This window comes from Panthera tigris, chromosome B2, assembly GCF_018350195.1.
Source record: "Panthera tigris isolate Pti1 chromosome B2, P.tigris_Pti1_mat1.1, whole genome shotgun sequence".
In the NCBI taxonomy this organism is placed as follows: domain Eukaryota; kingdom Metazoa; phylum Chordata; class Mammalia; order Carnivora; family Felidae; genus Panthera; species Panthera tigris.
This window is the reverse complement of record NC_056664.1, coordinates 51,197,909-51,215,030: the sequence shown is the minus strand read 5'-3', so window position 1 is coordinate 51,215,030 and position 17,122 is coordinate 51,197,909. Positions and strand designations below refer to the sequence as shown.

Genomic DNA, 17,122 nt, shown 5'->3' with positions numbered 1-17,122 from the left:
AGCATTCGTGGATTGTATTTATGTGGTATCAGGTATGGGATGTCACTCCATTTTGCCCTGGTGCAAGCAGGGTTTCTTGCCATGTAAAGGCTGCATGAGGCCTTCTCTTTCTACAACCGGGGCGGTAGAGGCAGTTTCAAATAAAATTAAGCACTGCTTAGTCACACAGTTTTCCATTCTTCCTGTTTTCTGCTTCTTTGATTGAATGATAGATCCTAAATGGGAGCAAACGTTATTTGTCAAATCTTTCACAACAATCCTTTTTAGAAGGAGGATCTTAAATAATAAATCATGAGTCACCTCTTTTCTTTCCCCCAAACTGCATTAAGGTCAAGTTGCAGCACTATTGATTTCCAAGTGTTCATTATCTGCCTTTTCTCCAAGGGTAGGTTGTTAAAGGTAGTGAGGGTAAAAATCGTTCCTAACTAACTAGCTCACTCTTGAGCTAACTGCCAATTTTTGGCACACGTTAAAGCTCTCTCAGAGAGCTGGTTACCAGACTGTCACTTCAGTCAATGTTAAAAAGCATAGCAATTTTTTTTCTGGCCACCCACTGACCAAATAATTTCTCTCCCGTTTCTTGAGATTTGCATACAACTTGAAATGGTAGAGCAAAGGTCCAATGAACGTTTTCATGGCATTTACCAAGAGACACAGAATGTGGGGTGGGCAGGGGGCACGAGGGCAGTGGGAGGGTTGGAAGGTGTAAAGTCACAGCACTGGATACCGTAACTAGACACAAACGAAGGCCAAGTCTACCAAAATGGTGGCTCAGGTTCACTGGGCTCTGTGCCTGTCTTCGTTCATAGCCGAGGTTTAAATAATCTCAAGTTAAAACAGAACCATCACCACTATGATAAATACAACTCTAAATATATAGTTACAGGTTCACTGTGTTTTGACTGAGGGCGACAAAGCAAAATAAAGCAATAATCGAGACCACAGACTCTAGTCAACAGAGAGATGAATTCGAATTCCAATTTTGTCATGTGCTGGTTGACAGTGCAAAAGTTCTTAAAACGATCTGAATCTTAATTCTCTCCTTTGTAAAGTGGGAATGGCACCACTAACCTCAGGGAATTGTTCTGGAAATTTGAGATTGTGTTCAGTTAGCTTGGTGTGTGGCACATAGTAAGTGCTCAGGAAGCAGGGCCATGGTCACTACTATTTCGCTACACCAAGGGGCAGCTCACTGTGTGTTGTAGCAGTTAAACACTGATGCCTCAAAAGGTCCTTGGAGGATCAACCCAGTCAGATTCTTACCCAGTCCAAATTCAAGAGCCTTGGCTTGTCACAGGGACTGCCCACTCTCACAGTTGAAAATTACACTGTCCTTCTGGCCAGCGGTGAAGCACAAAAATTCTCCAACCTTCCACACAACCTGCTGAACAAAAGTAACCGGATCAGGTTCTTCTGGTTGGTTTCCCTTTCCCACCAGCTGTCTGCTTTTAAAAAAACGCTCCCTCCCGCAAAGTGGGAGTGTCCTTTACATTGCCCAAATCACGCTGCGTTTATTTCATCCAGGTTTTTCTCCATGGATGACCTATTTCTTAAACCCACCTGGCCCCTCCTGATACATAAAACCTTCAGAGGTCTCCCTTTGAGAGAAAGGAGTCAGAAAAGGATATAAATCAAAGTGAAATAAAGTAGACGCAAGGCACTAAATGAGCACAGTGGACCCAAACCTAGAAACCCAAGGACGTTGCATGGAAATCCAGAGACCCTTTTCTCAATCAGTTGTTTCACACTTTCTTGGTGGAAACTGGCTTTAACTTGGGGATAGCAAGCTGGTAAGTCCAGTTACGATGAGGGGGCTGCTGCTGTGAGACAATTGCTAACCTTACCTTTAAGTGAGCCGACATGACGGATTAAAATCCTTCCCCAATGGTGTAACTCAAGGGCCTCTATGTAACACCGCAAGTGAGTAAGTTTTCTCTGCCAGAGGACGAGCATGCGTCCTCATTTCTGAAGAACACTACTCTTGTGATCACATACTGCTGGCTCCGTGGTAGAGGCTGCAGAGCTGCTAAAAGCCCTCCTATAACAGGGACACCTGTAATGACAGCAGTCACCCACTTTCTCAGAGCTGACGTTTTATGTATCCCATTTAATCCTACTCTAAGTCTGTGAGGGGTATTACTGCCCTGTTTTAGAGACGAAGGACCTAAGGCCTGGTCATGTCAAGTAGCTTACCCAAAGCCACATGGCCAGGCTGGGATTCAAACCCATGTCTATAGGATTCCAGTGCTGGGCCATGCTGACTCTCAAAACCTATAACTCCAGGGCACTATGTTCAAGGGCCTATCTGTGTTCGCTCTTCCTGAGTTTTTAAGTTATTTTACTGTGCAGTCTTCTTCTTATGGATGCATTTTAAAACATAATTTGGTTCCTTTAGATTTTTTTTTAATGTTTACTTATTTTTGAGAGAGAGAGAGAGAGAGAGCGCGAGCAGGAGAGGGGCTAAGAGAGGGAGACAGAGGATCCGAAGTGGGCTCCATGCCGACAGCACAGAGCCTAATGCAGGGCTCAAATTCACAAACCATGAGATCATGACCTGAGTGGAAGGTGGACGCCTAACCGCACCAGCCACCCAGGTGCCCCTAATTTGGTTGCTTTAAAACAGCTTAGTATCGGTCTTGGGTTGATAGCTGTTTGAAGCTGAGTGAAGGTAGATGGGGGTTCACTATATGATTCTATTTTTGTATGTTTTTGACTATTTGTAGTAAGAAGTTTGGGTTTTGTTTTTTGGGTTTCTTTTTTTAGTTTTTAAATGGGCTTTTTGGAAATTTGGATGAGGTGACACTAATCGCTGAAGCGAGATTTCAACTCTCCACGGTGTCACGACGCTAGGATAACCCTGACTTGCCTTCTATGAACGAGCAGCTCCGGGGCTGTCCCTGTCAGTGTTTGTGCAGCCCTGTCACACAGCCGCCACCAGTGTCAGTCGCTTTCACGAGGTCAGAGCTGGCTGCTGACAGCAACTTTCTGACAAGGGAAGAGTGTTTCCTGGCCTCCACCCCACCCAGTCAGCACGTCTTCTTAGGTGTGCTGGATTTCACAAGAGGTGGGAGGGCTGCTGCCCTGAGACGGCCCTGTCCTCCACCTGTGCTTCCTTACCTGCGGCAGCAAAGACGATTTTACATAGAAAGCCTGGGCTGGTCAGGACTACTCCTCCAAGGTGTTTTTCAGAAAAAAGCAACACAAAACAAAAAACACAACATCCAGGAGCGCCTGAGTGGCTCAGTCGGTTAAGTGTCTGACTTCGGCTCAGGTCATGATCTCATGATTTGTGGGTTCGAGTCCCGCATTGGGCTCTGTGCTGACAGCTCGGGGCCTAGAGCCTGCTTTGGATTCTGTGTCTCCCTCTCTTTCTCTGTTCGTCCCTGCTCATGCTCTGTCTCTCTGTATCAAAAATAAGCATTAAAAAAGTTAAAACACACACACACACACACACACACACACACACACACACATCGAGGCAAATAGTTCTAGTTTTTCTTACCTGTACCTTTTTTTCCAATCAATGACTTTTTTTTTTTTTTCTGTTTTATCCACTTAGGCACAATTTCCTTGCTAAAAACAGGAAAAACGGGGCTACAAAAAGAGCAGGTGAACAGGTCACAATAATCTTTCCTGCTTTTACCTGTCACTCCCACAAGACAAACAGGCAGGCTATACAGCAAACGCCTCCCTTTCCTGAAGGAAGGAAGGGCCAGACTGCGGGGTGGGGATGGACAGTGTTCCTCTAGGAAGAGGTCAGGAAATTTGGGCACCAGCCTCAGAAGGGAAAGGTCTCCTATCGCATAATTACGTTTTCCTTCTAATGACAAGAAGGCCTCACTGGAAAAGGTGGGCATGTTCTTGAGTTGGGTCTCTTTGGTCGATGTTCCTATGGTGAGGTCTAAGTCTGGTTCCAGCACCCTGGCGTAAGGAGCACAGCAGTGTCCCCCGGGCACAAACAAGTGAAATGAAAGTAACTTTTCCCTTCTCCAGGAAGGGGGAACAAAATGTCAAAAACTAAAAACAAAACAAGCAAGCAAGCAAACAAACAGGTGAAAATGTAGTAGAGAAGGTAGGCCAAAGGAAACATAATTACGTACATAAAATTTCCTAGAAAAATTTAAGCACACTGTCTATTGTGCCCACCACATTCCACCAAAGCTGTGATAAACTGAGTAGCAAAGGGTAGGCTTAATGTGAAAACAAAAAACAACATCCAATTTTATTTGTTCTTTAGCATTGAGATAACTCTCCCTGAATAAAACCAATTTGCTTACCTATCAGCCCATGAGTTAGTGGCATCATTTTCACAGGCCTAAAACAGAGTATGCCAATATCTTAAAATGGAGAAGACAGAACGTTCCAGAGATTGGGAAGCAAGGTAAAAAACCGAGTAGCCCAAAAACCACTTATGCACCATGGTACTTCCAACTCAATAGTTTAAAAAAAAAAAAAAAAAATATATATATATATATATATATATATATTTTATATATATGTATATGTGTATATATTTTATATATATATATATATGTGTGTGTGTGTGTATATACAAACAACTTAAAAAGCAAAATGAGGGGCACCTGGGTGGCTCAGTCTGTTGAGTGTCTCACTCTGGATTTTGGCTCAAGTCATGATCTCATGGTTTGTGAGTTGGAGCCTGGCATCAGGCTCTGCACTGATACCGTGGATCTTGCTTGGGCTTCTCTGGCTCCCTTTCTCTCTGCTCTTCCCCCACTTACATCCTCTCTCTCTCTCTCTCAAGAATATATATTCAAAAAAAAAAAAAAGAGAAAAAGAAAAAGAAAATGAACCCAGTAAGTAAATGCACAGCAGTAATAGAAGATACTGTATTTGGTTGGTTGAAAGCAGATTGCTAACGAGTCCAATTGGCCAGCCATAACCCGAAGTTATTTGCCAGAGTGAAGGGCACTTCTGGGGTCTGTCCTGTGTGGCAAAAGGGCAAGAAATTAACTCAAAACTGACCAGTAGTTTGGATATTTAATGGATGGGAGCACACTGTCAAAGAATGCAGCTACTTGCCATCATCTGAACATTACAAGGTGATAAGTTTAAAAAGTTGTATGGTTAATTCCAGGGTGATTTTATTTCATGGAGAGAAAACAAAAAACCCAACAATATCGTGATTTTCCTCATAGTAACTGGCATTTTCATTTCTCTTTTATCACATTATACAAAAAAAAAAAATCAACAGAAATGCACCAAAACATACCCCCATACCTCTTAAATTAGCAGACTTAAAATTAAAACTTGAAGCAATATTTTGTTATATTTTGACTCAAACTCTATTTACAAATTAAATTGCACTTACAAAGATAGCAATATGTCTAATATGGTTGTAGGTTATTTCGCTTTATTGTGGTTTTATATCTCAATATAAAACTTTTAAAGCTTTCTTCAATAAAAATCATACTTTCTTTTGCAGTACATAATTCATTTACTCACTGGATTCCTGAACCAGTTTTCTCCTTTTGTGCTTTTCTGATTTTATTTTACAAATGGCATATACCTTCCAAGTAGGTACAATCAGACACTGTACTCATTATAAGAGACTCATTCATAAAAAGTGTTAAGAAACGAAATATTAGCAGTCTAATCCTTTGGTTCATCTTTCTAAAAAAAAAATTCAACTGATAAAATTTACAAATTGGTGGTAACTCTTCTTTTTGGCTAAAAACAAATCCACCAGGTAGATTACTGATTAAAATCCAACACTGCTTCAAAAGTACCACATTCTTAGTCTCATCTGACTGCTTGAGGACGTCACTGTGTGCAACTCGTTTGACATGACACAGGATACAGTAAGGCACAAGTGGATGGTAAAAGAGAAAACACTTTAGGACTCTTGCGCTTTTCTTCCTGCACAAATACTAAAATATGTACCGTTTCCATGATAAAATAACGAAAAAGAAATACACATTTTTTTTTTGTTATGAAATACCTATACAAAAATTTTTAAAATTTACACCATCTGAGCTGCCAAAAAAGGTTTTAAAAAAGTATCAATTATTCCCCGTACATAAAACTCTCTCATCAGTAGGTCCAAGAGAAAAATGTCCCGGGCGCTTTACAGGAGGGAGGAGGACAAAAACAATTCCCCTTCCTGTGCTCCCTGACCCCAACATAAGACAACACCAAAGGTCAGATGTTTACAGTAGTGTATTCTACTTATCATGACAAACGACTGGAAGCTGGAGGAAAGGAAGCGCGCCTGGACCGCAGTAAGGCACATCCGTGGACAGAGCAGCAACCCCGGCAGGCGGCCTGGGGGTGGCGCGTGCCTCCCCGCCTTCCAGGGAAGACCAAGGACTGCGTGAGGCTCCTCCAGAGGGCACGGGAACATCTCAACAGCAGGGGGAGACACGGGAGGTAAAACCTGCAGGTGAAGTTCTATACAGAAGTGGTCACTCGGTCAATGGTGTGATTGACCTCGTTCTTGTTTGAATCCAGTCCTTTAGCAGCATTCCGGTCGTTCCGTAAATTCTCCACTGTCTTTTTCATATTCTTTAGCTCTCCAGGGTGTGGAGTGGCTCGCCTCAGAAGTGTTCTCTGCAAACAAACAGGGGAGTGAATGTTTTGCTTTTATGCCTTTACTCTTTCCAGCAGGCGGCTGGGAGGCAGTGGCCTCCTTACCTCTGAGGAGCTATGAGTTAGAGTGGGCGGGAGCACCTCCTCCTGCCCCACGAGTGTTTATCGGCTGCTTACCAGTAAGCACTTAAGGGAACATGAACGTGGCACGGGACTGGTGTAGTCAAGACTGAAGGATTACTTTCACAATAAAAGGGTACTTCGTAAAATGTGAAATTAGTGTAATATGAAAATAAAGTTCGATGAACAGCAAGAAAAAAAAGATTAAGATGTTAGTGTGGGGTGCGGAGAAAGAAGAAGATAAAGGGGTCAAAAACTTAAAATCCCTGAAATGTCCTATTACCCCAAGTGGTTCTGACTTCCTTCAACCCTGGAGGCATAGAAGTAGAAGGAAAAGGAAAGAGAGAAAGAGAGAGAGAGAGAGAGAGAGAGAGAGAGAGAGACAGACAGAAGGGCTTCTTTTCTTATTCCGCTGCTGTGTGTGTTATTTACATCACCTACTGGAGTTCACAGTCTTCTAATAAAGGCTATGGTGCTGGAAGTGAAGTGATATGGCAGGGGCAATCTTTAAAAAAATGTATTATTTGACATGTTACATGCCCTCTGGCTCATAAAACAGTATCTGTATCTTTTAAATGGACTGTCCAAGGAGTTTCAGGAGGAGCCTAAAGTACATTAACACAAAACTGCCAGGGCACTGTTGGCGGCCATGAAGGAGCGGGTGAAATCATCTCCCTTCAACAAGGCAGGAGGAATCAGCTATGAGGAGTCATTTCTGCTCAAGTTATTTTTTCATGACTAATTCCTACTTTGCAATCCACTACTGTAAATGGATGAAGTCCCATTTGGTGACAGCTGGAATAACAAAGACTACAGACAGTAATTTAAAAACCACACATTGCTTTGGGGGCTGCAGGTACTCCCTCTCAGCTCTGCTTATGAAAATCTCAATTAGTGCAAGGAGTTTAAGCCAAAGTCAACTTGTAGTAAGATTTCGAGAGTTGTCACTGACTCCTGGAGATGTCAGCTGCCTGAGAGACATTTTCAAGTGTGAATGGAGTAAGGCTAAGTAGTACTTTCAGATCTCTTCTTGATTTTTGGATGAAAACTAGTAAATTAACCCAACTAATATCACAAGCACTCTGCCTAAAGGTGAAGGGAAGAATGGTTACGTGAAGAAGACACAGAAGCATGGCTCCACAGAAGGCAAGCTAAGTCACACTGCGAGATGTGAAGGGAGTCAATGTGCTACACCTATAAACGGGCGTGGGGAGGAGACTTCCTTCACCGAGAACAACAGACACAGAAAAAATTCCCCATCAATTTACTGCAGGCAAGAAGGGAAGCTATCACAAATAAAGAAAAAGAGTATACACTATTCAAACAAACAAACAAAAAACAGAGTTCCATTTGCTTTATATACATTTGGTGAATCAGTACCTAGAAGTATCTAGTTTTGCCTTCTAAATTTTTTTTTTTTTTTTTTTTTTTTGCATGCTGAAGGCAAAGCAGAGAACAGTCAATTGGAAATTAAAAGAAATCCTTATTTTCCAGGTAGGCCATCAATTTCCACCTCCATACCGTTTCATTGTCTTCTTCGTCTTTCTCGTCTTCCAAAAATCGGATTGCACTGACTCTGTTCACGGCACGCTCATTCCAGGCCTCATCGGAGACATCATTCACCAAGCTTTCCAGAGCCCCACAGCGAGGCAGGTTCTCTGTCACGACAAAGACGACATTAGCTGGGAAGTCGGTTCATGTGACTGGTAACTACTATGCAGTATTTAAAAAAATTTTAAACGAAAAGAAAAAAGTCTGGGACAGGGTTGCCCTTTCTTTTCAATGATGCATGATTCAATCTGAGATCATATAAAAGATCTGTTAAATTAAGGCTTAATATTTCATTAGAGAATGTCATCATAATTTGTAGAATCCTTTCTCACAATTCTTTTCTATACACTGACTTTGGGACACCAGTACTTTCCTCAGTAACACTTTCTGCCTTGTTTTTCCCCTGGGGTCTTAAAAGCTCTTCTAAAAGGGCTGGGATTGGCAAGATGCTTTGGGGCCTTTCCACTTAGGGGACTCCTGTTCTCCCAGAGCACTCTAGGTCTCTTTTATAAAAACCAGCTCTCAGAAAAGGATTTTTATAGCAATTTGATGTTACTATGAATATTTTTTAAAACCACACGTAATTTACAACACAAAGGAACAATGGCTCAAAACAACAGAATGGCTGCAACGCTGTTCCACAGTGGTGTTCAGTACTAATCCTCTAAACCATCAGTTTGGATTTTAAGGGACTCTGTTAACTTTTTAAAAAGTATCTGTATTTTCAGCTTTAGCCACAGTTCAAACCCAAAAGGCTGTTTAAGGAATTTCAGATATGATAAGCAGGTGTGAGGGGTACGTTTTCTGCAAAGGTGCAGAGGAGCCTTCCCAGAGGAGACCCCCAGTGACCTCACCCAGGCTGGTCCGAGGAGTATATTAGACAAGTTTACAGATGCATGTGGGAGTAAGAGGTCGTATGGATAGACATTAGCTCCTGTTCCTGTTAGTAGGAGCATGTGGCCATGTGAGTATTGTCCTTAAATTCACCTTGGCAAGTAGGTTCAGAAGGCAGCTGAGGAAGCAAGACACAGGTCAAAATCTTCTCTCCTGTGGCGTGATCTGTGTCCGTCTGGAACGTGAGCAGAGGCTGGGACTGGTTGTCCGACAACCACAGAGCCTTCAGCTTCAAGGCGGTCAGGGATAAAGGCAGATGTAATAGCCTAATTTAAAACAAAAGGAGACATCAGGGTCTCAGATTTTATAATGACATCAATTCCTGTCAATACAGACTGAATAAAAACATTACAAAGAACCTCCTGGGATCGGGTTCAACATGGAACAAGATGTTAATGTTTATAATAAGATCCTTGACGTATTCTTTGTGAGCAGACTCCTCAGTTCAGTCACTGGGCTTCCCTCTTCTGCCGTCATCTTTCTTATTAGCTCCTCTGGCCATGGGGCAAAACATGAGGAAATTACGGAACACATGAGTCAAGTCTTGCACTAGGAGGTTTCGATTTAAAGAGAAAAAAAGCCAGAGTAATTGTGGAAGAACCCAGAAGCAGCAGTTTTTACTGAGTCAATGGCAACAGCCTCACCGACGATTACCTGTTTCCAGTAGCACCTGGCAAATCAAGACGACAGGAAGGAGATGCCTGGGATGTTGAAGAGTTTAAGTGGCAATTCAAATAAAGATTAAAAAGTTTTTCTCTTGGATTGCATTTCTCTAGGGAGCTTATTTTTAGGTATCAATTTCAAACATGTATCTTCCAGGTTCTAGAAGCTCCCACTTCCCAGACTCCTATGTGATAATTAATGTCCACTTCACACTGTTTCAGTTTCAAATGAGATCGTATATATTAAAACACTTTAAAAATTGTAATGTGACACCTGAAGATTAATTTTATATTTATGTTCACACAAATGTCTGACACAGTGTCTACACTCAATTAACTCTATTTAGCAAAGATCCGCACCAGGAATCATACGTACTTGGTACTTGCCAAAGATTACTTTAGTGCAGTGGTTCTTAACCAGGGGCGCTTCTGCCCCTAGGGATAGCTAGCAGTGTCTGCAGACATTTTTGGGAGGTGCTGCTGGCATCTAGAGGGTAGAGGCTGAGGATATTGCTATACATCTCATAATGCACAGGACAGCCCTGACAACAGAGAATTATCAGGCCCAAGATGCTAACAGTGCGAGGGGTGAAAAGGCTGCTTTAGTGAAAACCAATGCTTTACACACGCCTACTGGTGCATGATGAAAATAACCAAACCTCTGTTAGGTACCAGAAACTTCTGGTGCAAAGAAGCTAAGGTTGTATTTGATAAGGTATTTTTACTCTGAGGATGTCTCTATGTATTAAATTACAATCTTGGCAGGGTCTTCATAAGCTGGACAATAATGAGGTGACTGCATTCTGAGGACTCCAAGATGAGGAACATTTTCTTAAAAGAAATCCCTGGCTCAGTAATACCATCAGAAATTCTATGACAGCACATATTGCTGGGGTTCTTTCTTTTATGAAATTGCACACCTATCTCCAGTTAACACATGTGGGGGGATCTACCTACACATCTTGCCAACAGATTAATGCTGCATTTTCAGACATAGATGCCATTCTGAATTGACAGGCTTATGGAAAATTAATGCGAACTCTATGTAGAGATATGAAGAGAAGTTGCACTCCGATATTATAAAACTATCTAAATAAAATGTAAGCACAGACTGGTTAAGTTACTTTAACAAATGAAGTGAAAATGATCAAAGAACGCATCGAGAGTGTTAACAACGGATGTATTATTGACAAACTTTTCACAAGAAAAATGTATGTGTTTCACATGATATTTACAATATACCAGTCATGCAGGCGACAATATAGTTTCTTTTCCTAACAATTAGTCCAGCAAAGGCTGGTCCATCCCACACGTATGTACTGGGTGCAGTACTGAGTCAGTGGAATTGTACCTCAGCGTCAATGCATCCATGAGATCTGCTTACGTTAAAGTACCCATGAATGGGGCGCCTGGGGGGCTCAGTTGGTTGAGTGTCCAACTTCGGCTCAGGTCATGGTTTCACAGCTTGTGGGTTTGAGCCCCGCACCAGGCTGTGCTCTGACAGCATGCAGCCTGCTTCAGATTCTCTGTCTCCCTCTCTCTCTGCCCCTCTCTTGCTCACTTGCTCTCTCCCCCTCTCAAAAACAGACATTAAAAAAAGTCTCTATGTATTGTACACTACAAAATTTCACTAATAAGGGCCAAACTGACTGAGAAAGAAATACGAACTTTTAAATCCCAGAATCCACCAAGGGGAGTGATGGGCTTATACCATGAAGGACGCCCAAGGGGATCCAAGGAAGCAGAGGCTTTACAGCTCTACTTACTGTCTTGAGGTGCTGGGTCTATGAAGGAGATAGAAAGTGAAATCTCTTCTGCTTATGCAACAAATTATTCTTGCCTCTGCCCAAAGGTTGTCACACATACACTCAAATGCAAGGAAGTTAAAGACAGGAGACATGTATTTGCCTGGCCTGGTGACAGGGATTTTAAGACTACCCTAACATACTGTGAAAGCTTCAAGTACCTCAAAGTCTTTCATTTTACTACTAACAAAAGGATAATTCTTTTGAATGTCTGTTCCTACTTCTTTAGAAATGTTTCAGGTTTTAGGGTCTAGGCACGATATCTACAGTTAGTGCCTCTAAATTTCTTAATCATGAGGGCATAAAGGAAAAAAAATTAAGATTTTAAAACTGGCACAAAACACAGATACTCAAACATGGTCATCATACCTTTTTATTAATGTTTGTTTGTTTGTTTGTTTTGAGAAATAGAGTATAAGTGGGGGAGGGGCAGAGAGAGGGGGGGGACAGAGGATCTGAAACTGGCTCTGTGCTGACAGCAGCGAGCCCAATGCAGGGCTTGAACTTACAAACTGTGAGATCATGACCTGAGCCGAAGCTGGATCCTGGAGCCCCTGGAGCCCCTGGTCATTGTACCTTCTTAGAAGAATAACTGGCTTTGCAGCTAAGTACTAAACCAAAGGTATAAATAAAAGGCTAAACAGAGCATCAATAATAAATAACAGCTTGTAAGGATGACAAATCATGGTAAAAGCTGAAATAAATGACTAGACTCTACAATAACAGATCTTATAATGACATTCAACCAAGCCATGTAAGATTAGTGACTTGTCTAGAACACCAGTTTCCCTGTGAAATATCAGAGTGCCAGCTTGAACATGGCTGTTGCCAGCCGAGCACACACCACACATGAGCTTGTTGGCAAGCGTCCCAGGGAGGGTGTTTCAGAGTTTCAAAGACAAAAAGGAAAAAAAGGGGGCACCTGGGTGGCTCAGTCCATTAAGCGGCAACTTGGGCTCAGGTCATAATCTCACAGCTCATGAGTTCGAGCCCCATGTCAGGGTCTGTGCTGGCAGCTCAGAGCCTGGAGCCTGCTTTGGATTCTGTGTCTCCCTCTCTCTCTGCCCCTCCCCTGATGGTGCACTGTCTCTGTCTCTCAAAAATAAATAAACGTTAAAAAAAAACTTTTTTAAAAAGAAAAAGAAAAAAGCTCTTTTTCAGAGATCCTCACACCCTGCCCCATCTCTGTGTGTGTGTGTGTGTGTGTGTGTGTGTGTATTCTTGCTTTCCAGAGGAGTTAATAATACATTTTTGGTTTATTCTGGTACCTTCTGTACTCTGCAGAATCAACACAAGAAACCACTGTCCTATTTGTCCACATCTCTGTGTTTTATTTAGGACCCCATCCCCCCAAAATAAAAAGCCTGTGGTTACTATTTACATCAATGGTACAAGGACTAAAGCAAACGAATAACCACACCATGAGCCAAGCCTCTCATTTCCAGTTAAATCCACGACCAATCAACCTGAAGTGACCTTCCCTATCTCTGCACTACTGTAGCGACTGCACTGTCAAGTTTGACAACTAAACATGGTTAGACTGGTTAATTTAATATTGACTTAACCTATCGTTGCATACGTCTTACAATGGAATGTTTCATCTTTTACCTCCTGCTGGAATTTTTAGTTTTAAGCAGAGTTTCCAAAAATGTTTAAAGATACACAGAACATAATCGGTAGGAAAATGTAACTGAAATATCTAAAGGGCAAGCCCCCTGTGACCTCAGGGCTCCACCCCTCCTCTAGGGGAACTGGTATTGATGTTTGGGTGTACTGCACAGATATGTTGTTTTAAAAACAAAAATGAGAGTACTACGTATGCCCAACAGTTGCTCTTTTTACTCAGTACCATGGGCCTCCTGTGTCACTACACAGAGAGATCATCTCATCCTTTTAAGTGCTTAGTACTCCACGGTATAACCACACTGCCGGGTTGTGTTTTGTCTTTTAATATTTCTTCCCAGCTTTACTGAGCTATAATTGCCATGAACACTGTGCAACTTTAAGGTGTACCTGGGATGATTTGATACACTCATATATTCCCCAGGGACTTACCACAGTAGGGTTAATTAACACCTCCATCCAGTTGCATAACTACCACCTTGTATGCGTGTGCATGTGTGTGTGTATGTGTGCGTGTAGTGAGAACATTTAAGATCTGCTCTCTTAGCAACTTTCAAGGATATAATACAGTATTATTAAATGCAGTCCCCATGATAGACATCAGGTCCCCAGAAATTATTCATCTTATAACTGGGAATTTGTACTCACTTATCAACACCTCCCTTCCTCCCCTACCCCTAGCCTCTGATGACCTCCATGCTACTCTCTATTTCTATGAGTTCAGCTGTTTTTAGATTTCACATGTGAGATCATACAGTATTTGTCTTTTTCTGTCTGACTTATTTCACTTAGCATAACGCCCTCAAAGTCCATCCATGTCATAAATAGCATGATTTCCTTCCTTCTCACTTCTTTATCCATTCATCTGCTGACAGTGTTTAGGTTGGTTCCATATCTTGGCTACTGTGACTCATGCTGCAATGAACATGGGGGTGCAGATATGTCTTCGATATCCCGTTTTCATTTCCCTTGGACATACATCAGAATGGGATGGCCAGATCATAGGGTAGTTCCTCTATGTTTTGAGGAACCTCCACACTGCCTTCCCTAGTGGCTGCACCAATCTGCATTCCCATCAATGGAGCAAGAGGGTTCCCCTGTCTCCAAGTCCTTACCAACACTTGTTACCTCTTGTCTTATTGATAACAGCCATTCTAACAACTGTGAGGTAATGTTTTAGTATTTTTGAATTTTTTAATGTTTATTTTGAGAGAGAGAGACAGAACATGAGCAGGGCAGGGGCAGAGAGAGAAAGAGATTGGGAGACAGAACCCAAAGCAGGTTCCAGGCTCTGAGCTGTCAGCACAGAGCCCGACATGGGGCTTGAACCCACAAACCGTGAGATTACGACTTGAGCCAAAGTCGGACGCTTAACTGACTGAGCCACCCAGGTACCCCTGTTTTAGTATTTTTAAATTTAATTTTTTGGATTGTAAAATTCAAAGGTACAAACTATTCCCCCACTGACCTCCACTGTTTCTAGTATTTTACTATTCTTCCTCAGAGATCCTCAAAATACCAGAGATATTGGGTAGTTGGTGGACAGTCCTGTGGCAAAGAGTAAGAATTAAGGAAATGTGTATTCTGTGTCCATGGGTAGCTGATGATAAAAGACATCTTCTCTGTTACTGTACAAGATTGGATACTTAGTTTCCCAGTGGCATTTTATAGTTATTCCATCAAACTTGTCAAAGAAAGTTTGTGGAAACTAACATGCAGTCTCTGTGCCATTTGCTTTTTTATATGCTTGAGAGAAGAGGCAAAAACTTCTGTCCTATGTGGCATGATTTCCCATGGTGTAACGTTTCTGCAAGCTGAAAAGCTGACATTATAGCCTTTTTTTTTATTAGTTTCTATACTAATACTTAAAATAAGTAGTAATTAAATATTTTAATAGGTTTAAAATTTGGTTATGAATCCATATATACATGGGCTAAAAGACACACTTCACTGACTCAGCCGGCAGCTATGTAAGTGCACTTTTTAATGAGGTTTTCTCCACCCCAGCCCAAACATAATAAAAATTTAACTTTCCCTCCTGAGAACTAGAGAATAGAGCCTTCACTCCTGTGAAGAGCCGTTTTTAGACATGAGAGCCATCATTCTGCTCAAGAATTAGCGATGTAAATTCATGCTCGCCAGCGTGACAAGAATCCGGGAAGGTTTGGAGTCACCGAGTTCCTGCTGCTGGAGGTGGGGGAAGAACCACCCTTCCCAAGCTCTACACTGTGCGTGGGACTCAGTCCAGCAGAAAGTCAACATTCAACTCAAATTAATCCCGAGTCTCCAGTAACCGGTCAGTGGTCTTAAGAATCTATCAAGATGTCCTGAAAGCCTTAACTTGAAAACGGTGAGCATTCCCTGAGGCCTACTGTGTCCTGCAATTTATTAGCACCATTATCTACAATGGATTAGCCAGAATGAAAAATAGTGGCTTGTGCCTGACCTCAGTGACTAGCTAATCAGCACTTAGCACACCATCCTCCAAACACTCTTCAGACTGCTGCTATCTACCATTCAGAATTGGTGATCATTTTCCCCTGGCTGAGCACTTTTTCTCCCATCTAACTATGTAATACTCAAAAGCATTTTTTAAATTCCTTTGGTGATGAAGCCTGTGACACGAGGCATTTCGCAGTGGCCTACTATTCACTCTACAAAACTAACATTTTTAACATTTTCATTTGGGCGACAAGAATTTACCAGGCTTTTATTGTTAAGTACCAGGCACTGTGCAGGGATAAATGGCACAGTGACGCAGGTGCCACATTTAACTTCAGGCACTATTAGGTTTAGATGGTTACACACACATTTATCATACGGTGCTGAGTGCTATGTCAGGGAGAATTGAAAAAAAAAAAAAAAAAAAAAAAAGCAGGCTCCAAGAGAAGAAGGCTCCCTGGTGAAAATGAAAGCATGAGTGATGAGGGATACAAGTGGGAGCCAGAGAAGGGGGTCCCAGCTAGAAAGAGTAGCTGGTCTAGGCTCAGGGGAAAGAAAGCACGTGTACCATCCGAGGTGATCAAACTAGTACAGAATGACTGAAACAAATGTGTATTTTACAAAGGTGAAGAGAAGGCATATTCCAGAAACCAGTGAGCAGTCCACCATGACCTCTGACCCCAGAACTTGAGAAATGCACTGCTGTGACCTTGGGGACACTCGTCAGGTGGCTCTTCACTTTATCACAGACGATGGATCACTTGGTGATTCTGACATTAGCTGTGTTATCCTTTGGCCGGAAAAGCATCCCTGGATACAATTTTATTTACAATTTCAGGGGGTTCAGAATCACCAGCAGAGCACATCAAGATCCCTGGTTCAAATCTCGTTCAAACTCATTCAAGCTCATTCTTCAGATGAGGAAACTCAGAGGCTCACAATGACATACAAAAGCTAGCTATAAAAGCTGAAGTAAAACCGAAGTATCCCAGGTCTCAGACAGTGCTGTTTCCCTTACATCACCATACTGCTGTTCTGAGAAGCATTTCCACAAAAGTGTCCACTTCAACTTCAAAGTGCCCCACGCTTAGGCTGTCCCTCATCTGTCCAATGATCCATTGTCCCTGCTCTCAGACTAACAACTTCCTGGGCCCTGGGTCATTCGACTCATCGGTATATATTCTAGAAGACGGTGCAAAGGCAAGATGGCAAGGGTTGGGGTGCATGAACATTTGGTTCTTTTTCTCAAATAAAGCAAACCAGGACATGCTTACCTGTTCCCTGCCACATCTAGGACATGAAGCTCTGTTGCCTGGGACACCTCTGCAGGTATCCGAGTCAGTCTATTGTCACGCACACAGAACACGGTGAGGCTGCAGCACCCGCCAATCTACAATGAGAAAGAAAATACAGGCTTTTTTTCCAGGTTTTTTTGGAAGATGGTGGTGTGAGTGGAGTATCTTGTTTATCAAATGG

General features: G+C 42.2%; 1 protein-coding gene across 2 annotated transcripts in view; it reads right to left on the bottom strand.

Moving 5' to 3' along the window:
• Positions 1 to 6,162: 6,162 nt before the first annotated feature.
• Positions 6,163 to 17,122, bottom strand: part of LRRC1 (leucine rich repeat containing 1) — a 131,549-nt gene continuing 120,589 nt past the window's right edge. For both annotated transcript variants that reach the window (XM_007095528.3, XM_042986584.1), the window contains 4 exons: positions 16,921 to 17,036; positions 9,208 to 9,380; positions 8,191 to 8,327; positions 6,163 to 6,570 (listed from right to left, as the gene is read on the bottom strand). In XM_007095528.3, the coding sequence (XP_007095590.1) occupies positions 6,412 to 6,570; positions 8,191 to 8,327; positions 9,208 to 9,380; positions 16,921 to 17,036 (585 nt within the window). In that variant the 3' untranslated portion in view covers positions 6,163 to 6,411. The remainder of the gene's footprint in view (positions 6,571 to 8,190; positions 8,328 to 9,207; positions 9,381 to 16,920; positions 17,037 to 17,122) is intronic.